A 17,991-nucleotide genomic window follows, 5' to 3' on the forward strand; every position below is an offset into this window, starting at 1 on the left:
GGGCGGCTGGGGGGGGGGTTCCCGTGCTTCTGGCCGGAGCTCCTCCACCTCCCGCCCCCTGGCCGCAGTCCCCTCCACTCCCACCCTCAGAACAGTCTGGCTTTGGTCTCAGGGGCAGAGCCTAGCCTCCATTTCATGCCTGAAAGACCCTCTGTGGTTTATCACATTTTCTCTTTATTCCTTCACGGCTGGTCCCCCTTTCACTATAATGGGGGTATACATGTACTCTCTGTAAAACATTTAATGTGGTTGGAGTTTCACCTTCATTTAAAAATTCGGCCAACAAGTATGCCCTGGGCACTTGCAGACCCTGGGTCACTGCTGTGAGCAACCTGCCCTGTGGGGCTCAGAGATGGGGTGTCTTGTATCAAACGTGGGCTTCACCCCTTGTATTTTTACCTTTCTTACGGGTCTGGGCAATGCAGGAATGCATCCTGCATGACACCCACCCTTGGCCTCCTACATGTTTTCCTTGTCCACCACTTACTGAGGAATATTGGGCTGCCTCCTATTCCCCACTCCCAACCAACCCAGACCCCTGAGGTAACCCGGACCGCCCGCAAAGAACATGACACTCCCCACATAAGCCAGAGACCTACCAGATAACCCACACGCCCCTCACCATGACCCAGCTGACCCCTGTGACCTGGTGCAGACCCCTGAAGGCCCCTTGGGGAGCCCCTCAGAGGTGCTGTGGGCTGTGCCTCCCTTCCTCCCAGGAGGCCACATTCCCACCGTGGAAAGGGGTGCTGCCCTAGGGCATTCCCAGCTCCTGGTGTTACCTGGGGTCGGGGGCCTAGTTTCACAGTTTCTGCTCTGCCTTTTTCTGGTGACCAGTGGGGTGTGCATGCTTCCTTCCTCTCCAAGCCCGCGCACCTGGTGTAGCCTCTGGCTGACTTGCAGGAGTTCTGGACTTGCCTCTGTGGATAGGCTGTAAACCCTCCTCCGGGTTTTGTCTGTCTGGTGGGTTTATCTGGGTATGAACAGAAAGCCACCACATTTGTATGGCTTGTAGTTTTGGGGTTTCTTTACCGTGTCAGAGATGCCTTCCAGTGTCCATCCAGGAGTAAGATGGTCTGTCTGCTACATTCATTCTCCTGTGGCCCCCAAGCAGGACCGCTGGAATCTGACTTTGTTTCTACAGTGAGCTGATCTGCAGTGGGTCTGTCCCCTCACCTGCAGCAGTTCCGGCTTTGGAGTACACCAGGTATGCGGATGGGCAGGTACCCCTTTATTCTTCCCTTTCAGCAATGACTTTGGTATTCATGACCTTTAGTTTCCCATGTAAGTTGACCCTGGACCAGCATGGGGGCTAAAGGCACTAACTGCCTGCACAATCAAAATCCAAATATAACTTTGACTCCCCAAAATCTTAATAGCCAACTGTTGACCAGAAGCCTAATCTGTAACATACAAATGATTTAATTTTTTTCATACAACTAATTTAACACATATTTTGCATATATATTCTTACAATAAAGTAACATAGAGAAAATGCTTTTTCAAATTGCTGCAAATCTCCAAAAAATTTTCCAATCAGTTATTGAAAAATATCTGCATGAGTGGACCCATGCAGTTCAAACCTATGTTGTTCGAGGGTCAACTATAATTTAAAAGGACTTGGTCAAGTTTCCATCAAAGAAATGTAGCTGAAATATTGAGATTGCCTAGAATGTGTGGTACCTTGGAGAAAACTGGATTCTGTACTATGTTAAGACTTCTAATTCATCAACATAGTGTATCTTCCTTTTTATTTAGATCTTCATGTCCTGTAATGGCATTAAAATAATTTCTTGGTAAAAGTCCTGCTGCTTTGGCTACATCGTCCCTCATATCATGGCTCGTGTCGCTCTGCCCCGGTGTCCTGTCGCCTGTGCTGTGTGTGGCTGGCCTCAGTGCTGGCACGTGGGCAGGAGCAGGTTGTGGGCCTAGCACAGGATAGGGTGTTCTGTGGATACTGATGGTGCCCGGGGTGCTCTGCAAGGAGCGCTGGCTAGCTGCCTTCCACGCCACAGAGGAAGCAGCTGGAGCTTGACCAGGAGCCCCCTGGCAGAGCTGAGGCCTGGCCCTCAGAGCCTGCACCCTTGTCACCCGACTGCAGAGCCAGAGAGGGACTTGGATGGGGATGGGTGGGCCCATGGCAGCGGTCCTCGGTGACATGCTGGGTGGGGGCTCAAGTCCTGCAGAGACCCTGGGGCCTAGCCCTTTGGCCTCTGCTCCCTGCCGCAGAATGTGGAGAACAGGGGTACCCTCCCAAACCCCGTCTCAGGGGAAGCACTGCCTTGGGAACAGCTTGTCCTTTCTCATGGGGATGCATTAACGCGGCTTTTGACACATGGCAGGATTGTGAAAGACTGACAGCGCTACAGCAAAACTTGTATTCCCACATCTTCGTTTAGGTAACAGTTTTATCAGCTCTTCTGTCTGTGAACCCGTGTCAGTCCAGCCTCCAGTGATGTTTTCCCATGAGAACAGACAACCATTAACTGATGCATCTCAAGGCCAATTTTACTCCCATGCATAAAGTTTTTTGTGAAGATTTGCAATATATGCGTCATTCTAGTTGTACTTACTGTGGAGGTAACTTTCCAGATGAAGTTCTTGTTGCCAGGCTCATCCTATGGTTTCACAAATCAAAACCAACAGCTGCATCAGGGAATACACACGTCTCGGAGAAACAACAGGTGTGTGTCCCTAGGTTGGGTCACATGGCATCAACCAACAACCCCACTATCTGGACAGCAAAGGGTTCCCTCGCCCCACACTCCAGCCCAGGTTGCTGGGAGCTCTGTCCCTGTTTGTCCCCTGGGCACCCACGTGGCCAGGCGCCTGGTGGAGGGAAGGGGAATGGTGGCAGGTGAGCTGAGCTTTCTCATGAATCTGTACCAGCTGACCCAGACGTGAGGTGGGGCAGGAGGCACTCAGTCCTGCACCCTGGAGGAGGGCAGCCCGCCTGCAACGGCCTCTACGTCTGACTGCACTGCGCCTCTGGGCAATTCCCCAGGCGAAGCTCTCGGGGAAGGAGGGGACCCTGAGGCTGCCACCTGCAAGGCGCAGCCTACTGGGTCCCTCCCAGGTGGTCCAGGGCGAGTGTCAAATTGCAGTGGGATTTTGATTCCACTGAATATCCTGAAAAGGCTGTTCTCTAACTGTTCTGCTTGAAAAATGACAACATTTAGAACATGCTGGGAATGAGCAGCTTTAAAAATGATACAGAAAAACTTTAGGTATCTTAAAACCAAGTGACAGGGCAGTTCCCAGGTTTCACTTAAGGGACCTCCAAGCACAGAAGTTAAAAAAAGAAAAGAAGCCCAGTGCAGGCCTCTCCTCCTACAGGACCTTCACCTGTTTCCCAGGGTGGCTCAGCTTGCCACAGGCCAAGGCCCTCTGAGCGGGAACCCCGAGGCGCTTCCCGCCTGTGGTTGGCACCCTCCTGCTTGGTCAGCCACACAGCGAGGCTGTGCTGGATCTCCTGCCCATGGGGCACCTGGTGCCCTCAGTCCTCTACAGAGCCACCCCCCTGGCCTCCGGGCACCCTGGACAAGCCTCGGGATCATTGTGGTCCCCTGGACTGGGTCATGTGCCTGGCCCATCATTGCCTGTGGGACCCCAAGTGCTCACACCCTGGTGCTGGGGGTGGCTGTCAACCAGGAGGCCCCCACACCTACTGCCTTTCTTTCCCGGGTGGGGACATTGTCACCTGGCGCACAGCTGGGTTTGCTGGGCTGTAAGTGCCGAGCAGAGCAGCTGCAGTCTCGGGTGCCATGCACATTTCTAGATGGAGGCAGAGCTCTGTGACACTGGTGGACAGGGGTGAGGGGACATTAGTCCTGCAGCCTCAGGACTACCCCAGCTCTGTCCCCGACTCCCCGGCAGGACAACCGGGGCAGATCCTGCCTCTTGCCAAGGAGGACTGACAGGGGAAGTCACATGTCCTCAGACAACAATTGTTCCTCCCCTAGGGCTTTTTTGGACCCCACTGGTCACCACTTGATGTCAGAGTTCTGGCCCCTGAAACTGCTCTGGAGAGGGAGACATGGCTGTGTACAGTGGGCTGGCCGGGAATGACGCTGAAGAGAAAGGCCACATGGGAGACAAGGGACTTCAACCCAGGGGGGGCAGTGGGATCCTGACTCCCAAGACGACCAGGTGGGGCACAGGGCAGCCAGGCACACTCTGGGGCAGACTGCATGAAGCCAGGAGTGCTTCTGGAAGCAGTGAGGCCCCACCCTCTCACATCCTGGCAAACTGCTACGTGCTTCTGGGTCCAGCGGACACCCGTGGGCAACCTGCAGTCGCGGAAGCCCCAGGGCTCAGGTGCGGGGCAACATGGGCTCTGGGCTGGGCCACGGGGGCCTGTCAATGGCGAAGACTGTATTCCTGTTCACAGGGCCTGATTGTCACCCTGGCGAGCAGGGGTGCACTTGGCCGGGGCAGCCCTGGAGCCCGGGTGCAGGCACCCTCTGCCTTGCTCCTCCCACCGCCGCATCCTTTCAGGACCTGTGGTGAGCTCTCCCCGCCCTGCGGGGCTTCCTCTCTCAGGCTAAGCCCAGCGGTGCTCAGCAAGGTCGCTTCCAGTCTGTGGCTGAACTTGTGGATGGGGGCCCAGCAGCTCCCTTTCCCTGCCACCTGCCTGCTACCAGCTCCTCTTTCCCCTGCTGAACCCAAGACACTGGCCTGGGGTGGTGGGAGTCAGGCCCTGGCTTAAGCCACAGAGGGGACCTCCCAGGTGGGCCAGACTGCTGCCTCCCCACCTGGCACCAGGGGACCAAGCATCTAGTTCTTGATAATTTTATCCTTGGACGCATGGTGTGCCTGAGGTCAGCAGCCTGCAAGATGGAACTCCCCTGGGCCCACAGAAGGTCCCAAACCCTCCCAGGCTGGGCACCAACCACTCCTGAGGCCGGAGGGGCTGGTCAGGGGCCCTCCTGTGGCTGGAATAGCATGTGTGTGGGACAAGACTTGCACCCAAGTTCCCTTGCATGATGCCCACACCTGGGAGGAGCCCTGAGCCCCAGGCCCGCCTGCCCACGGCTGGGACAGTCACAGCCAGGCTGTCGGGCACAAACCCTGGTGTCCCCTGGCCCAGCCTCTGTCCCCACCTGGAGGATGCACTCTTGAGAGCAGCGCCTGTCGGGCCGCCTCTGTGGCTCTGGGCACACGCACCTGATGTGGCTCAGGCATGCCAGCTCTGTCCTCCACACACGTGAATACCCCTGCGTGGCCACGGGAAGTCTGAGCATGCAGGGCAGTTTCTCGCCAGGTACACCCAGCCCATGTGCTCTCTGCTCTTGGTTTATTTGTAAGTGACCATGGAGTCTAGAGCCTCTGCTGGACAGCAGCTCACAGCACACCTTCCCCACGTCCTGAAACCACAGCTGGGCAGTGAGGCCCCTCCTGGGCCAGGCAGGTCAGGGAGATGGCAGGGCCAGTTCCCACAGACCCTGGGGAGAGAAGTTCTCCTGGGCCTGCATGTACCTGCCCAGGGCAGGGACCTCTGCAGGGCCTGGTCCTGCAGGTTCTCCACCTGCCTGCAAAAGCCAAGAGAGAAGGGGCGATCCTCTGAAAGCTGCAGTTTCAGAAGCAAGGTCCCCAGACTGAAGCTACGCACCCATGAGAACCCCATGCCCTGGCCTGCTGGCCTAAGCGGAAGGGCTGGGCAGGGCCCACCCCACCAGCTGCTGATCCCTCATCATGCCTGACTCTTCACGCTTCTTCCTGGAAGCACCTGGCCTCAAGGTATGGGGGGCTGTGCCTTGGTGTCCACACACGCTCCACGCAGCCCACCATCCCAGCTACCCTCTGGAGGATGCAGCCATGCTCTAAACACAGGTGCTGATGGCCCAGCAGGAGGGGCACAACAAATAGGGCCCTGGGTCTGTGGCAGCAGTTGCCTCACTGCGGGGCAGGCCCTCAGGTGAAAGGGCTTCTTGCTTGGCACCCTGCCCATCCGTGTGAGGGGGCAGAGGCCCCAGGCTGTGTTGGGCTGCAAGGGAGGCAAGGCTGTGCCTCTAGGCATCTCCTGGTTGGGGCCTGGCCCTGCCTTCCACGTGGGCTGTGGTGGCTCCTGCTCACTGAGGCAGCCTGGGCATGGGCAGGCAGGGTGCCAGTCCCACCTCCACCTGGCAAGCCTGTCCCCAAGCAGAGTCCCTGCAGAGCCCCTGGGCTTTGCAGAGCCAGTGTGTGACATGAATGCAGGCTCAAGGACCAGGAGAAGGCATCGTGAGGCCACCAAGGATCAAAGGTCACATGAAAGCAAGGCCATCCCCCCAGTATCTGAACCCTTTTTAGGCAGAAACTATGCTGGATGTCCCACTTGGTGTTTATTTTGGTGACAGGCTGCAGGAACTGTGGGGGCAGGGATGGGCTGGTGGGTGGGGCCAACAGCAGTGTGGAGCAGGCTCCATCAGACCAGGCAGCCCCCATGCTCACGGCCACTCTGAGGCAGGGCAGTGTGCAGGGGTCACAGCACAGAGACAGAGCAGCAGACCCCTGGGCTGTGGAGCCAGGCCTCCTGGCCCTCTTCTATCACAGGCGCACAGACTTCTGGTCCTGTTCCTCAGGTCCCGGACTCTGCTGCAGGTCGTAGGGGGCTGATGTCCAGCCTCAGCTGCAGGAGGGGAGAGACGAGGGGTGGTGGGCTGGACTCTCACAGTGGGCTGGACCACTCCCTACCACAGCTGCCAGGAAGAGCCTCACCTCTGCAGCGACTGGAGCTCTGGAGGCAGGTTGCACCCCGTGTAGACACCGTTTGTAATGCTGTATTCCAGCAAAGCACTGAAACAGGGGTCCTGCGTAGACACCAGGAGCCGGGCCTTCAGCCTGAGGGGCAGTGCCCCAGGCTCGCTAGCCCCTGAACACTCGCCCAGGAACCCTCGCCTTAGGCAGCTCTGCCACGAGGCTGCACTCACTCTGGCCAGGACGTGAGGGTTCCCCAGCACGATCAGCAAGGCTCTGGGTCTGGTGACCGCAACATTGAATCTTTTTGAACTGGACAAGAAACCCAAGAAGTATCTGTCATCCTCAAACCTGCCTTCGTTTGACCGTACCTAAAACCATAGAGAGGAATAAAGATGGCATCTCAGGTGTGTAGTATGGAAAAAAACATCAGTATGCCTCCATTTCTGGTTAGCAAGAGAAAAGGGCAGTGGGCCTGGAAGCGAGCAGTGGCGGGTGGCTGCCCCTGAAGACAGGGATACCCACAGTGGAGATGATGATCACCAAGTATTCCTGCCCTTGAAACTCCTCTACCGACCCAACCTTCACGTCCATCAGATCAACATTCCGCAAAAGAGTTCGGATCTTTTCCACCTTTGAAACAGATAAAGGATTAAAGATAAAATCTCACAAATCTATTTCTTTTTCATGTTACAGCATAAGCCAAATACTAGCCAACATGCAATACTGCTTTTCAATTCCAAACCCTAGTTCATCAAACCCAAACTGATTCATAACGCATGGTGCCCTCGGCCCGTGTGACCTGGGGCACGGGCACGGCACTATAGGACCGAGGCCTCCTGAGCTGCAGCAGGGCAGGGAGATATGTTTCTAGGCAAGTGAGGAGATGCGCAGGCCCAAGAAAGACAGGGCATCCCCTGGGGATGGCGCTGGGCCCCTTGTGGGGAGGAGGCAGGAGGGGGCCCCCAGGGGATCTCACACTCTGGGGGCCTGGACAGCCTGGGTGCCAGGTGGTGGACCACGTGGCAGCCACAGCAGGAGAGCCAGGAAGACGACTCAGAAAAGCGGCCGACAAGCCAGCAGGAGTAGAACTGCCCCTGAAGGAAGCTGACTCATCTAACAGGGTGCAGATGAAGCTCAAGATCTCTTAGGTGTCAGTAAAAATCACCCACTTACAATCTTGGGAAAAAGTAGAGAACTTGAAAAAAGGCTCAGTGGTGGGGAAAAGCTCAAGTTCTCCCCAGTAGGCAGCAGGTAAGTGAGTGGGAGGAACAGAAGACAGGCACACTCAGCCCGCGAGTGGCGCCCTGCTCTGCCCACTGGCAGGTGGCAACTGGGAGCTGAAGAGCTGTCTCCAGGCTCTGAGCACCAGGACCCTGGGGGTGGGTGCCTGCAGGGTCTGTGCCACATGGGCCACAGGAGCAGTAGCTGTGGAGGGACCTGGCACCACTTAGCGAGCTTGTTTCTGGGCTCAGAGACCAGGGAAGCTCAACAGGGAGTGGAAAGCAGGCCCACACCTGCTTCCGGTAGGGCGTGATCACACCGATGTCACTGGCGGACACCTGGCTCGACACACTCCTGGCCAGGAGGCAGCAGTACCGCATGACCTGGACAGCTTCGGCAGGGTTGAACCATGATGGGCTTCTCCCCTCACGAGCCTCGTTGCCCTGGGTCATCAGGAGACAAGAGAGTGGCGCATCTGTCACACAAGCTCATTCACTCAACAGGAGCAGCAGGTGCTGGGAGCCCACGAGTGAGACAGAGAAACATCCCTGTCCTTAGGCGGCGCATACATTCCAGCAGGGCAGACAGGCCGAGCCCCCACAGCTGCAGGCCGAGCACTGGTCAGAGAGCAAGGTGCACGGTGCGGGAGGGCACGCAGGCCCCCAGGGGACACACCAGAGCTGCCCGGAAGGGAAAGGAGGCGGACCTGGGAGCCACGGGAGAGCTGACTGGTGGCTGCCACACTCATGGCTGGTGGGGGCTCGCGGTCAGCCAGTCGACAAGAGGACAATCAGATGACCTTCCTGCAGTGAGCTGAGGAAAAGGCCCTCAAGCATCACTCGTCGTCAGGGAAACGCAAATCAAAGCCACAGCGAGATCCCACCTCACACCCAGGATGCCACTACCAAAAAACGAGTAAACAGGTGTTGGCAAAGATGTGGAGAAATAGGACCCTGTGCACTGACTGTTGGGGGGATGTAAAACAGAGCAGCAGCTGTGGAAAATAGTGTGGAGATTCCTAAAAAAATCAAACATAGCATCACCTCAGGATCTAGCAATCCCTTTTCAGCATGTGAACCTGAGGAAGTGAAAGCAGGGTCTCAACAAAATGTTTGCACACCCACGTTCACTGCAGCATGTGCACAACTGCTGTAACATGGAAGCAGCCCAAGAGCCCGTCCATAGATGGTGGATGAGCAAAATGCAGTCTGTCCACAAGACGGATAACTATTCAGCCTTAAAAGGGGGGCCTTCTGAACAACCTAAGACAGGCACAGTCGCAGGGGGGACATCAGGTGAGAAATTGGGGATCAACAGAGGGGAGGCTTAGAACCTCACCCCCCCTGTTTTGAGATAAATCTTCTGTATCCGTGGATGTTTTCTTGCCCTTGTCTAGCTTGGATTAATACTTAGTCTACAGGCACAGACCTGATCATCTACATTTGTCCTCTTACAGCACTAAATTATGTTTTCTACCTTTATCTTGCATCTACCTACCACTTCAGCATTTTATTAAAAATAAAAATAATAATAAGGGAGAAATGTGGGATTCACATATAAATCAAGTATAAAAATCAAACGAATATTCATATTTGACCTGATTGTTTATAGTTCATAATGCATGATCAAAACCGAAAGTTTCTGTGATGACTGCCCTTGCGCTGTTCACCATGTAACTTATTCACTATGTAAGAATTTGTTCACCATGTAAGAACTTATTCACTATGTAAGAACTTGTTCGTTATGCTTCAGAAGATTGGAGACTGATGAGAATTAGGCTTGGGGTGGATTAATGATTGTGCATTGAGCATTGAGTCCCCTATACAGAATTTTATTGTTGTTAACAACCATCTGATCAATAAATATGAGAGATGCCCTCTCAAAAAAAAAAAAAGGGGGGGGGGCCTTCTGACACCTGCTGCAGCACGGATGGGCCCGAGGACACTGCTCAGCGGAGTGCGCCAGTCTCAGGAGGACAGACATGGGGGGACCACTCGTGTGAGGCGCGGAGAGGCTCCCTCCATGGGGGATGGGAGGGCCGTTCAATGGGGACAGAGCTTCAGTTTGAGAGGGTGAGAAAGTTCTAGATTGGTTGCAAAACAATGTGAATATACTTAATGCCACTGCATTGTACACTTAAAAATAGCTAACACTGTAAATTTCATTATGTATATTTTACCATAATTTAAAAAGGGAACACCAGATAGCAATAAGAATGTATTAGTTTTCAGGATGTGTTTTTGCTGTTGTTAAGCCACATGTAATTTACCCTTTAGCTTTACAATGAGTGGTAACTAAAAACCAGATCAATGGGTGAACGCTTATGGCCGACTTCTAAATTGACAAAAAAAAAACATTCAGTGAAGAGCAACCAATCAGCTACAAAAAAAAAGGAAAAATAAGGAAAATGAGGAAATGGCAATAGTAATAAAGGTGAAGACAAAGGGATGAAGTTAAATAGCCATAGGCTGAACTGATTTATCTCATTAAAAACAGAGACTCTCAAGTTGGATTAAATATAAACATTAGCTTCCACTAAGAAATATACCTCAAGTAAAATAGTAAAGAATGAGAATATCAGGCAAAGAGATGCCAGGGGAAAAGAAACAAGGAGTGGCAACGTTCATAGTATTACAAGGTAGACTTTAAAAAACGTGAAATATGATGGAAAGACATCGTACATCGTACAGTGTGCAACTATGTGCACAAAACAGCACAGCAGCTGATTAACTATGTAAGGCCAAGAACAATTAGAAATTCAAAGAATTTGCGCAGAAAAGCACAATTACCATGTAAAACTTCTCCACTCCTCTCTCACTAATGAGTGCCTAGCAGACAAAACCTAAGCTGGGACACAGAAGAACTGAGTAACAGAGCCCAAAAATTCATGTAAAAAAAATGCAAAAATTATAGTCAAGATATTGTAACAGCCTGGTAGGGTGATAGCTGGAACCTAGAATTATGTATATAAATGTTCTACCACTGTGTTGTACACTTGAAACGCATGTAATGTAATACTGTGCGTCAACTACCCTTCAATAAAAAATAATTATTTAAAATAAATAAATAAATAAAAAATAAAAAATAAAAAATAATTATCTAAAAAAAAAAAAAATGCAAATGGAATGTACATCTCTCAGGTAGAGAATGTACATTTTTGGGGGTATATATTTACCAAAACTGTTATGTATTTGCCACAAATTATTAAAAGCAAAAAGTTTACAGGCCACAGTTTACCAGAACCTAATAAAATTAGAAAATAAAAAATAGAATTTTTAGCCACTTGGAAATTAAGAAAAATACACTTCACTATAACCATGGGATCAAAGAAGAAAATAGTGTTGTACATCTGAAACCAATATAAGGCTGTACTATCATAGACGATACTTCAAAAAAGAAAGAAAAAGCCGCAGGTGTCTAGAAATCCCTGAAGGGTGGGCCTGTTAGAAGGCGCGTGAGCCACGCTTGAGGGATGCCGGCATCAGTACCTCCCTGGGAAGAGGACCAGGGTCCAGGAACTAAGTGTCCACTGATGGGAGTCACAACAAGGAAGACAGATGAACATGTTGGCACAGGGAGTGATGACAGATACAGCTGAAGTCAGTAACCAAGTCCCGAACTGGTTTTTCAGTTGGATCAGAGGCTGGCCTAGCTTCCCGAGGGTCCAGGGAGTCACATCCTCGGCTCTGGCGGGGTCATGCCTCTCTTTTCAACTCTGGCCGGGCAGAAGGAAGCCAGACAAGTGGCTGGGGTGCTGTGCAGGCTCCTGCCCCACCTTGGGGCTTTATTCCGCTGCTCAGGCAGCATCTTCTTCCGTGTGCTCCGCCAGGGACACACAGCAAGCCACGCCCAAGTCCAGGTGGCACTGTGGTGGGGAGCACCCTGGGAAGGGCGTCCGACATGGGAGCAGCCAGCAGGCCCACGGCCAGTCAACCTGGGATCGAATGGTGGGCGTGCAGCCCAGCCCAAGCCCCACACGCATTACATATTAGAAGCCCGGGACACAAGTCGACGTCTCTGGACTGTCCCATGACCTGCCTTTCTTCTTGACTGTTCATTTGACCCCAAGCCCTCTTACTTCCTATTGCCACATTATCCAGGGGCGTCCTACCTCAGTTTTCTTCTACAAAAGTGTTTTGCGCATTGACAACATCTACAGTCAGTTTCTCACGGAAAGCCCGTGACCCGCACGTGGATGGCACTGAATGTAGGGAACACCTTGTCAGAACTGGCCTCCTCACATCCCCTCTCCCAGTTCACAAATCTGATTCTCTGCAGCGCTCACTTCCCAGACTGACCACCAGATGCAAGACAGGGACCTCAGAGCCCCACACTGCACTTTCCAATTTGTTTCTTCTGATACGCAGGAAAGCGTCTGAGCACCGGCAGAGCTGTGGGGGAGCGTTCTGGGACCGGGGAAGCCTGGCCCACGAGGGCCCCTCACCAGGTGCAGGGTGCGAGGTGAGACCAGCCCTTCCCTTGACCTCTCCTGCCCACCGCGGCACCTGTATACACTCCTCCACTTTCTTCTGAGAAGCAAACATGCTCCAAGGGTAGGCTGCACGGGAGGGACACCACCACCCCAGGGGTACCCCCAAACTGGATGACAACTTCTGGGGGCAGTTAATGCAAACCTTAACTTCTGGTTTAACAACTGATTTCCAATACCAGCACCTTGATTTTGGTGCACACTTGTGATTTTTTTGGCAACCAAGTGTATAACTCCTCCCTTCAGGGGCACCCAACAGGTGGTGCTGAGGCAGGGGAGGCGCTATCCCCGCCCCACATCAGCTCCCTCGCCTGATGCTGGTCCAGGAGTGGCGGTAGCTCCTGCGGCATGGGAGCCGACCCCCAGCCTCCCACACACCCCCAAAAGCTTGTCCATACCCCTGGTAAAGCCTCAGGGGACAGCCCCTTCCCGAGCCTTTTGTGCACAGTCACCATGGGTGGGTGGGCTGGCCTAAGGGGCAGAAGCCTTCTCCTCCCTAGCTTTATTTACTCTCCCGACACCAGCTCAGCCCAGGGTAAGCACGTGGTCCATGGCAGGATTAAACAGAACATGCGTCAACCCTCAAGCCAGCCTGGGGGGTCAATGCCAGCGGACCTGAGCCCCTCCCTCCCGAGCCAGCCCCCGACTCACCCTCACGCCGTGGAAGACCAGGGGGAAGCCTTTCCTTGGTAGCTTCTCCCAGCCCAACAGGGAGGTCACCACCTGGGGGTCTGCACAGACTTCCAGCTCTCGGTGGTAGAACAGCCTGGATGGCAGAGCCACCAGAGCTGCGTGCGACCTGTAATTCTTCACGAGCTTCGTGACCTGTGAGTGGGGGTGGTCTGCAGGTGGGGCCAGGGGCGGCGCCCACGAGGCCTTTCTGCCAAGGGGAAGGATGCTGAGGCCCACATCCTGGAGCCCAGGGCCCTTCCTGCCCCCACCTGCCCTCCCAGCTCTGGCCCAGCACCTGCTACCTGCTTGGGACATGGTCTCCACACCAGACAACTTGTCAGAGGGTCCCTTTTACTAAAAAACATGAACATCAGGAAAGGAGAGACTGGGTGCCCTGGGTCTAGACAGCTGAGGAATCTCCCACGGGCCAGCCACGTCTGGCGCAGCAGCTACCGGCCTTGGAATGAAGCTCTGCAGGCAGGATAGTTCGCGCCCCAGCCTGTCCCCAGAGGGTGACAGCAGTCCAGCATGTAGGTAAAGCCCTTTATCTGCCTCCACCTGGTCCCCAGCAAGCGCCTTGTTCTGCTGACTCCTGGTAGCAAACCCCAGCTCAGTGATCACATGTCCAGCGTCCAGGACACCACTCAAAACCCCAAACTTGGCTGAGCATCTCAGCGTGCCCTCACCCACACCAGGCCACGAGGGCCTGCGGGTCCTGGGGAGGCGCTGCAGCTCCAGGGCCCTGGGAGGAGGCACGTGCGGCCTGCAGGCAGCACTGCCCCACCTGGGGGATGGTTGGTCGACATAGGCACATGGCTGGCTCTGGCTCGTCTTGGGGCAGCTTCTGGGGCTCCCCAGAGCCTCCCCGTGACCCTTACTGCAGCCCCTCTTGAGGCCAGCCCTCCCCTCCTCCCTGCTGCGCTCTCCTGCCCCCCATGCTTCTGGAATAAAGGGCCCAGCGGCTGACAGCCTGACACAGGTTTCAGGCTAAGTCCCTGAAGATCTGCCCAAGAGCACCTCCCTCATTTCTGTCCGATGTCTGAGTTCAGTTAGTGAGCACTGCCTTTGCCTGAGCTCAGGAAATGACCCTCCTTGGCTCACCTTTCTGGCGGGGGGCCACACCCAGGTTCCCTCCAGGTGGTCGGCTGGGAGCCACCTGCCCCTCAGCGGTCCCTTCCGCTTCCCACACTGGCTGACCACCCGCAGACTTCACTGCCTCCCTGTTGGCCTCAGCTCCCTGGGACTGCCAACCCCTCAGGGGACCCGCCAACTACACTTCTGAGTTCCTGGGACAGAGGAGCAGGACTCAGGGAGGGATGGGCACCCTCCTCTAGCCTGTGACTCTGCTGTCACCTCCTGGGCAGCCCGTGTGGAGCCCGAGCTTACCAACAAGGGGTTGTAGGCACCACAAGCCCCGAATGCGGCCTCATCTCTCAGGTACACTGGTCGGGACATCAGTCTCTCCAGCATAGAGATGCTGAGCCCGTAGGCCACGGCCAGCCTAGACTTGATGACCGGTCCGAGCTGCATGGGATCTCCGGCGAGGACAATCTGTGGGCATGAGTGGGCACCGGAGCTGGTGCAGGCAGATGGCCAGCATGATGCACCAGAATCACAGGCCAGGTGGGCTCTGGGGAGTGGGTGAGGGGCAGTCTGACCTCCTGCCCTCTGAGAGTGCAGGCGGGGGTGGGTGGCCCCATGGTCACTCAGGCCGCAGAGGGCGGGACGCAGCTTGGTCCGTGCGAGACCCCCCAATCCCAGCACTCCCTATTGTCACGGGCAGCCTCTGCCCTATCCTGAAAGTCTCTGCATCCACTTCTCCCCAGAGTGGCCCCTTGTCCTCCTGACCTGGTGGCTTCCCAGGCCTGTACTCAGCTCCCTGGTGAGACTGCCCCCCAGCATATTCTGGCCATAGAAATGGGAGGGGCTGGGATCTGGGGACCAGGAGGAGCTGGAATGTCCCTTAAGCGAGTGTATGGGGGGTAGGAGGATGACCCCCGGTCCCCATCACAGGGGCATGCCTGAGGAAGCAACGGGTGTGAGCACGGCAGCAGCTGATGACTCAGTCTAGGGGTGGCTGGCAGGACTGCAGCAGCCAGGGTGGGGGGTCTGGTGCCCAGATCTCTGCCTGGCTGCTCACTCACAGGCAGCAGGGGTGTGCCTCGCCCATGCACCCACAACTGTTCTTTCATTTTGGTTTGACAACTGCATCCTCAAAAGGGCAAGGCAGCCCTGCTCCCTTCCCACGGGCTGGAGTGTGTGCTGCCTCACGGGGCCCGGCCCCTCTCCTGACCTGTCAACTGGGCATCCTGCACAGGCCTAGACCCAGCTCTGGGAGTGCAGAGCACCCACCTCTGCAGGGAAACAGGCCTTACCTGGCCGCTGACGTCTGAAATCAGCCCGAGAGGAATAAGGCATTCTGGCTCACTTGCCTGTCCTGCTTCATCCACAAACACATGTGTGAAGTGTCCAACTCTAAAGCCAAACATGCCCTAAATGGTCATTTCTGTCTTAGCAACTAACTCCTTGACACCCATGGCTGGGCTCGCGGAGCCTGGGGCCACACCTGTCAGGAGTCCTACATCAATTCCTATCATCACCTGGGACCCCAAAAGCAACACATGCATGTGGGCTGGGAATAGGCACAGTGACACGAGCCATGCTGTGTCACAGGGTTCACAGTGGCATGTGTTAGAGGCTAGGGAACAACACCCGCCCTTGTGTCCCCACAGGCTGACTGCAGGACCTTGGGCAGGTCACATCAGCCCTCTGGGCTCAGTTTCCCCGACATGGCTAACGTGAGAAGAGTGAGCTGGCTGCCAACCCTGCATGGTGGTCCCCCTAAGCCAGCAGCACCTGGGGACAGTGCCGAGAGTGCTCAGGGCCCCATAGAGCGGGGACACCAGGCTTGAGCCCTGGGCCTCCAACCCTGAGACAGGCCCCATCAGAGCCCTATTTGGAACCAAGGGCCCCGCTCCTGGTGGCAGGGGCGCAGCGCTGGGCCCCATCTCTCTCTTTCCACTGGTGATCAGTTCACATCTTTGACATGGGCCCAAGTGTGTAAGTCTCAAGCTGTCAAGTCCACAAATGACACCCACTGAGCCCTCCCTACAAAGGAGGAAACTGGCACGCTCATTTTTGTACCTCATCTGTTCCGGTTCTTCTGGAAACGGGCATCGTGCATCTTGCTTAGCATGTGAGGACCTGCACTTTTGATTCCGTGTTAATCGCAGCTCCTTCTGCGAGGGAAGGCCGCTCCCCTGGGATGCTGCGGGGTACCCCCACCACGGGCTGTGCTGCCACCTCTGCACTCACCTCAACCCTATCTGGTAGAAGAGCCCTGCACTGCTGCATGTGGAGATGATCACCCTGGAGCGCGAGGCCTTCCAGACATCTTCCCCATCTTTGCAATAAGGTCTGATGGCGTCAGCGACTGTCTGCAAGGGGTGGGGACCAAATTATTAAGTGCTTTAAACTGGACGTTTTGACAAAGCTGAAAGGGATTCTGAAGGTTAATCTTGTCCGACTTTTACTTCGTAGTTATGACTAAGTAATGATTTAGGATTTTAAGATTAAGGTTTTAAGACTGTTTCCTTAAATCAAAATATTTCATTAACTTAATCCATGCTTTATGGACCTTAGAGCCTTGCATATAATATATAATCCCACAGATCCTTCCCTAAACTTTATATATTTCCTACATTCAGCTCCTTTGGGTAAGCAATACCTCATTCTATGACAGACTGGCTACTTTTATTTTCGTAAAGGGATACTGATAGCCAACGCAGTAAGGACCAAGAGGAAACAATACATTGGGGGTCAAGTCGAGGGGGAAACTCAGCATTTAAGAACGCTGAGGACACAACCCAGACGGGAAGCCTGAGTGAGGTGAACCTTCCGGGAACTGCCACTTAGGAGGTGGAGTGTCCTCCCCAGGGCCGTCCAAGGTGCTCACCTCCTCGGACCTGCAGGTAGCGTTCACCCGGACCAAGGCGCCAGGCCGCAGAGCCTGGCTCTCATGCAGCCGCAGGCATACCAGGTCAGCAGCACTGTTGGACGGTGTGCAGACCAAAACCCGACTGTCCGGCAAAGCATGGTACACCTTCATCCAGGGCACAAAAGAGACAAAGAGGGATAAACGCCACCCTCCAAGTGCAAACTCAGGGTGGTGAGTCTGAGCGGCCCCGACACCCACACTGATGGCTCTGCCCATTGGGTGCACGGGTCAACGAGATGCAAGAGCAGGCGGCAGAGCTCCCCACATCCTCCAAGATCCCAAGGGGAAGGTGCAGAAGGGTAGCTCGCGCCCGGCTGGCAGCTCAGTGCTAGCTAGGGACTCAGCAGGTGTTTACTCATTTGGGTCCCGACTGGTACAAAAGTCCTAAACACACACTATCCCCACAAACTCAATTTTAAATATAAATGGGAGACAGACACCTGAAACTTCGCAGAATGATGTCTTTAGTTACTATAAAGGGAAACTTTATGCGGTAAAATTATGACTTGACTGAATGATCTGCCATTCTGAAAATGAGATTCCTTCCTAAATGTGTGAAATAAGCTTTTAAAATCCTACATACTCACATAAGCAATATAAAATAAATGTTGCCGAATATGAAATAAAGGATTTCTTAAGCTCTTTCCAACTGTTTCCGCTTCCTGACGACATGAGCGCAGCACAGAGCTACACCTGCTGTTACGTATGTCACTGCCTGGGCTTTTACCTGTAAAACGGCCTCTATTATTGTCACCGTCTTCCCAGTCCCGGGAGGTCCGAAAAGAACATATGGGAGTGGGCGGCAGTCACCACTGAGGATCCTCCTAACGGCTAGCTTCTGGTTTTCGTTGAGCACTGGATTGAAGAAGCCCTCCTTGTTTGCTTTTGGGACCTGCATCCCATTTACTGCATTCGAAGGGGAGACACTGTT

At 54.4% G+C, this 17,991-nt stretch overlaps 1 protein-coding gene across 1 annotated transcript in view; it reads right to left on the reverse strand.

Annotated features, from left to right (window-relative positions):
- Positions 1–6,237: 6,237 nt before the first annotated feature.
- Positions 6,238–17,991, reverse strand: part of MOV10L1 (Mov10 like RISC complex RNA helicase 1) — a 52,217-nt gene continuing 40,463 nt past the window's right edge. The window contains exons 17-27 of the mRNA XM_036906669.2: positions 17,788–17,966; positions 17,019–17,165; positions 16,379–16,500; positions 15,439–15,538; positions 14,450–14,614; positions 13,043–13,216; positions 8,196–8,345; positions 7,204–7,311; positions 6,912–7,049; positions 6,700–6,791; positions 6,238–6,610 (exon numbers count right to left, since the gene is read on the reverse strand). Coding sequence (XP_036762564.2) covers positions 6,607–6,610; positions 6,700–6,791; positions 6,912–7,049; positions 7,204–7,311; positions 8,196–8,345; positions 13,043–13,216; positions 14,450–14,614; positions 15,439–15,538; positions 16,379–16,500; positions 17,019–17,165; positions 17,788–17,966 — 1,379 coding nt within the window. The 3' untranslated portion in view covers positions 6,238–6,606. The remainder of the gene's footprint in view (positions 6,611–6,699; positions 6,792–6,911; positions 7,050–7,203; positions 7,312–8,195; positions 8,346–13,042; positions 13,217–14,449; positions 14,615–15,438; positions 15,539–16,378; positions 16,501–17,018; positions 17,166–17,787; positions 17,967–17,991) is intronic.

The sequence above is a fragment of the Manis pentadactyla genome, chromosome 10 (genome assembly GCF_030020395.1).
Source record: "Manis pentadactyla isolate mManPen7 chromosome 10, mManPen7.hap1, whole genome shotgun sequence".
In the NCBI taxonomy this organism is placed as follows: domain Eukaryota; kingdom Metazoa; phylum Chordata; class Mammalia; order Pholidota; family Manidae; genus Manis; species Manis pentadactyla.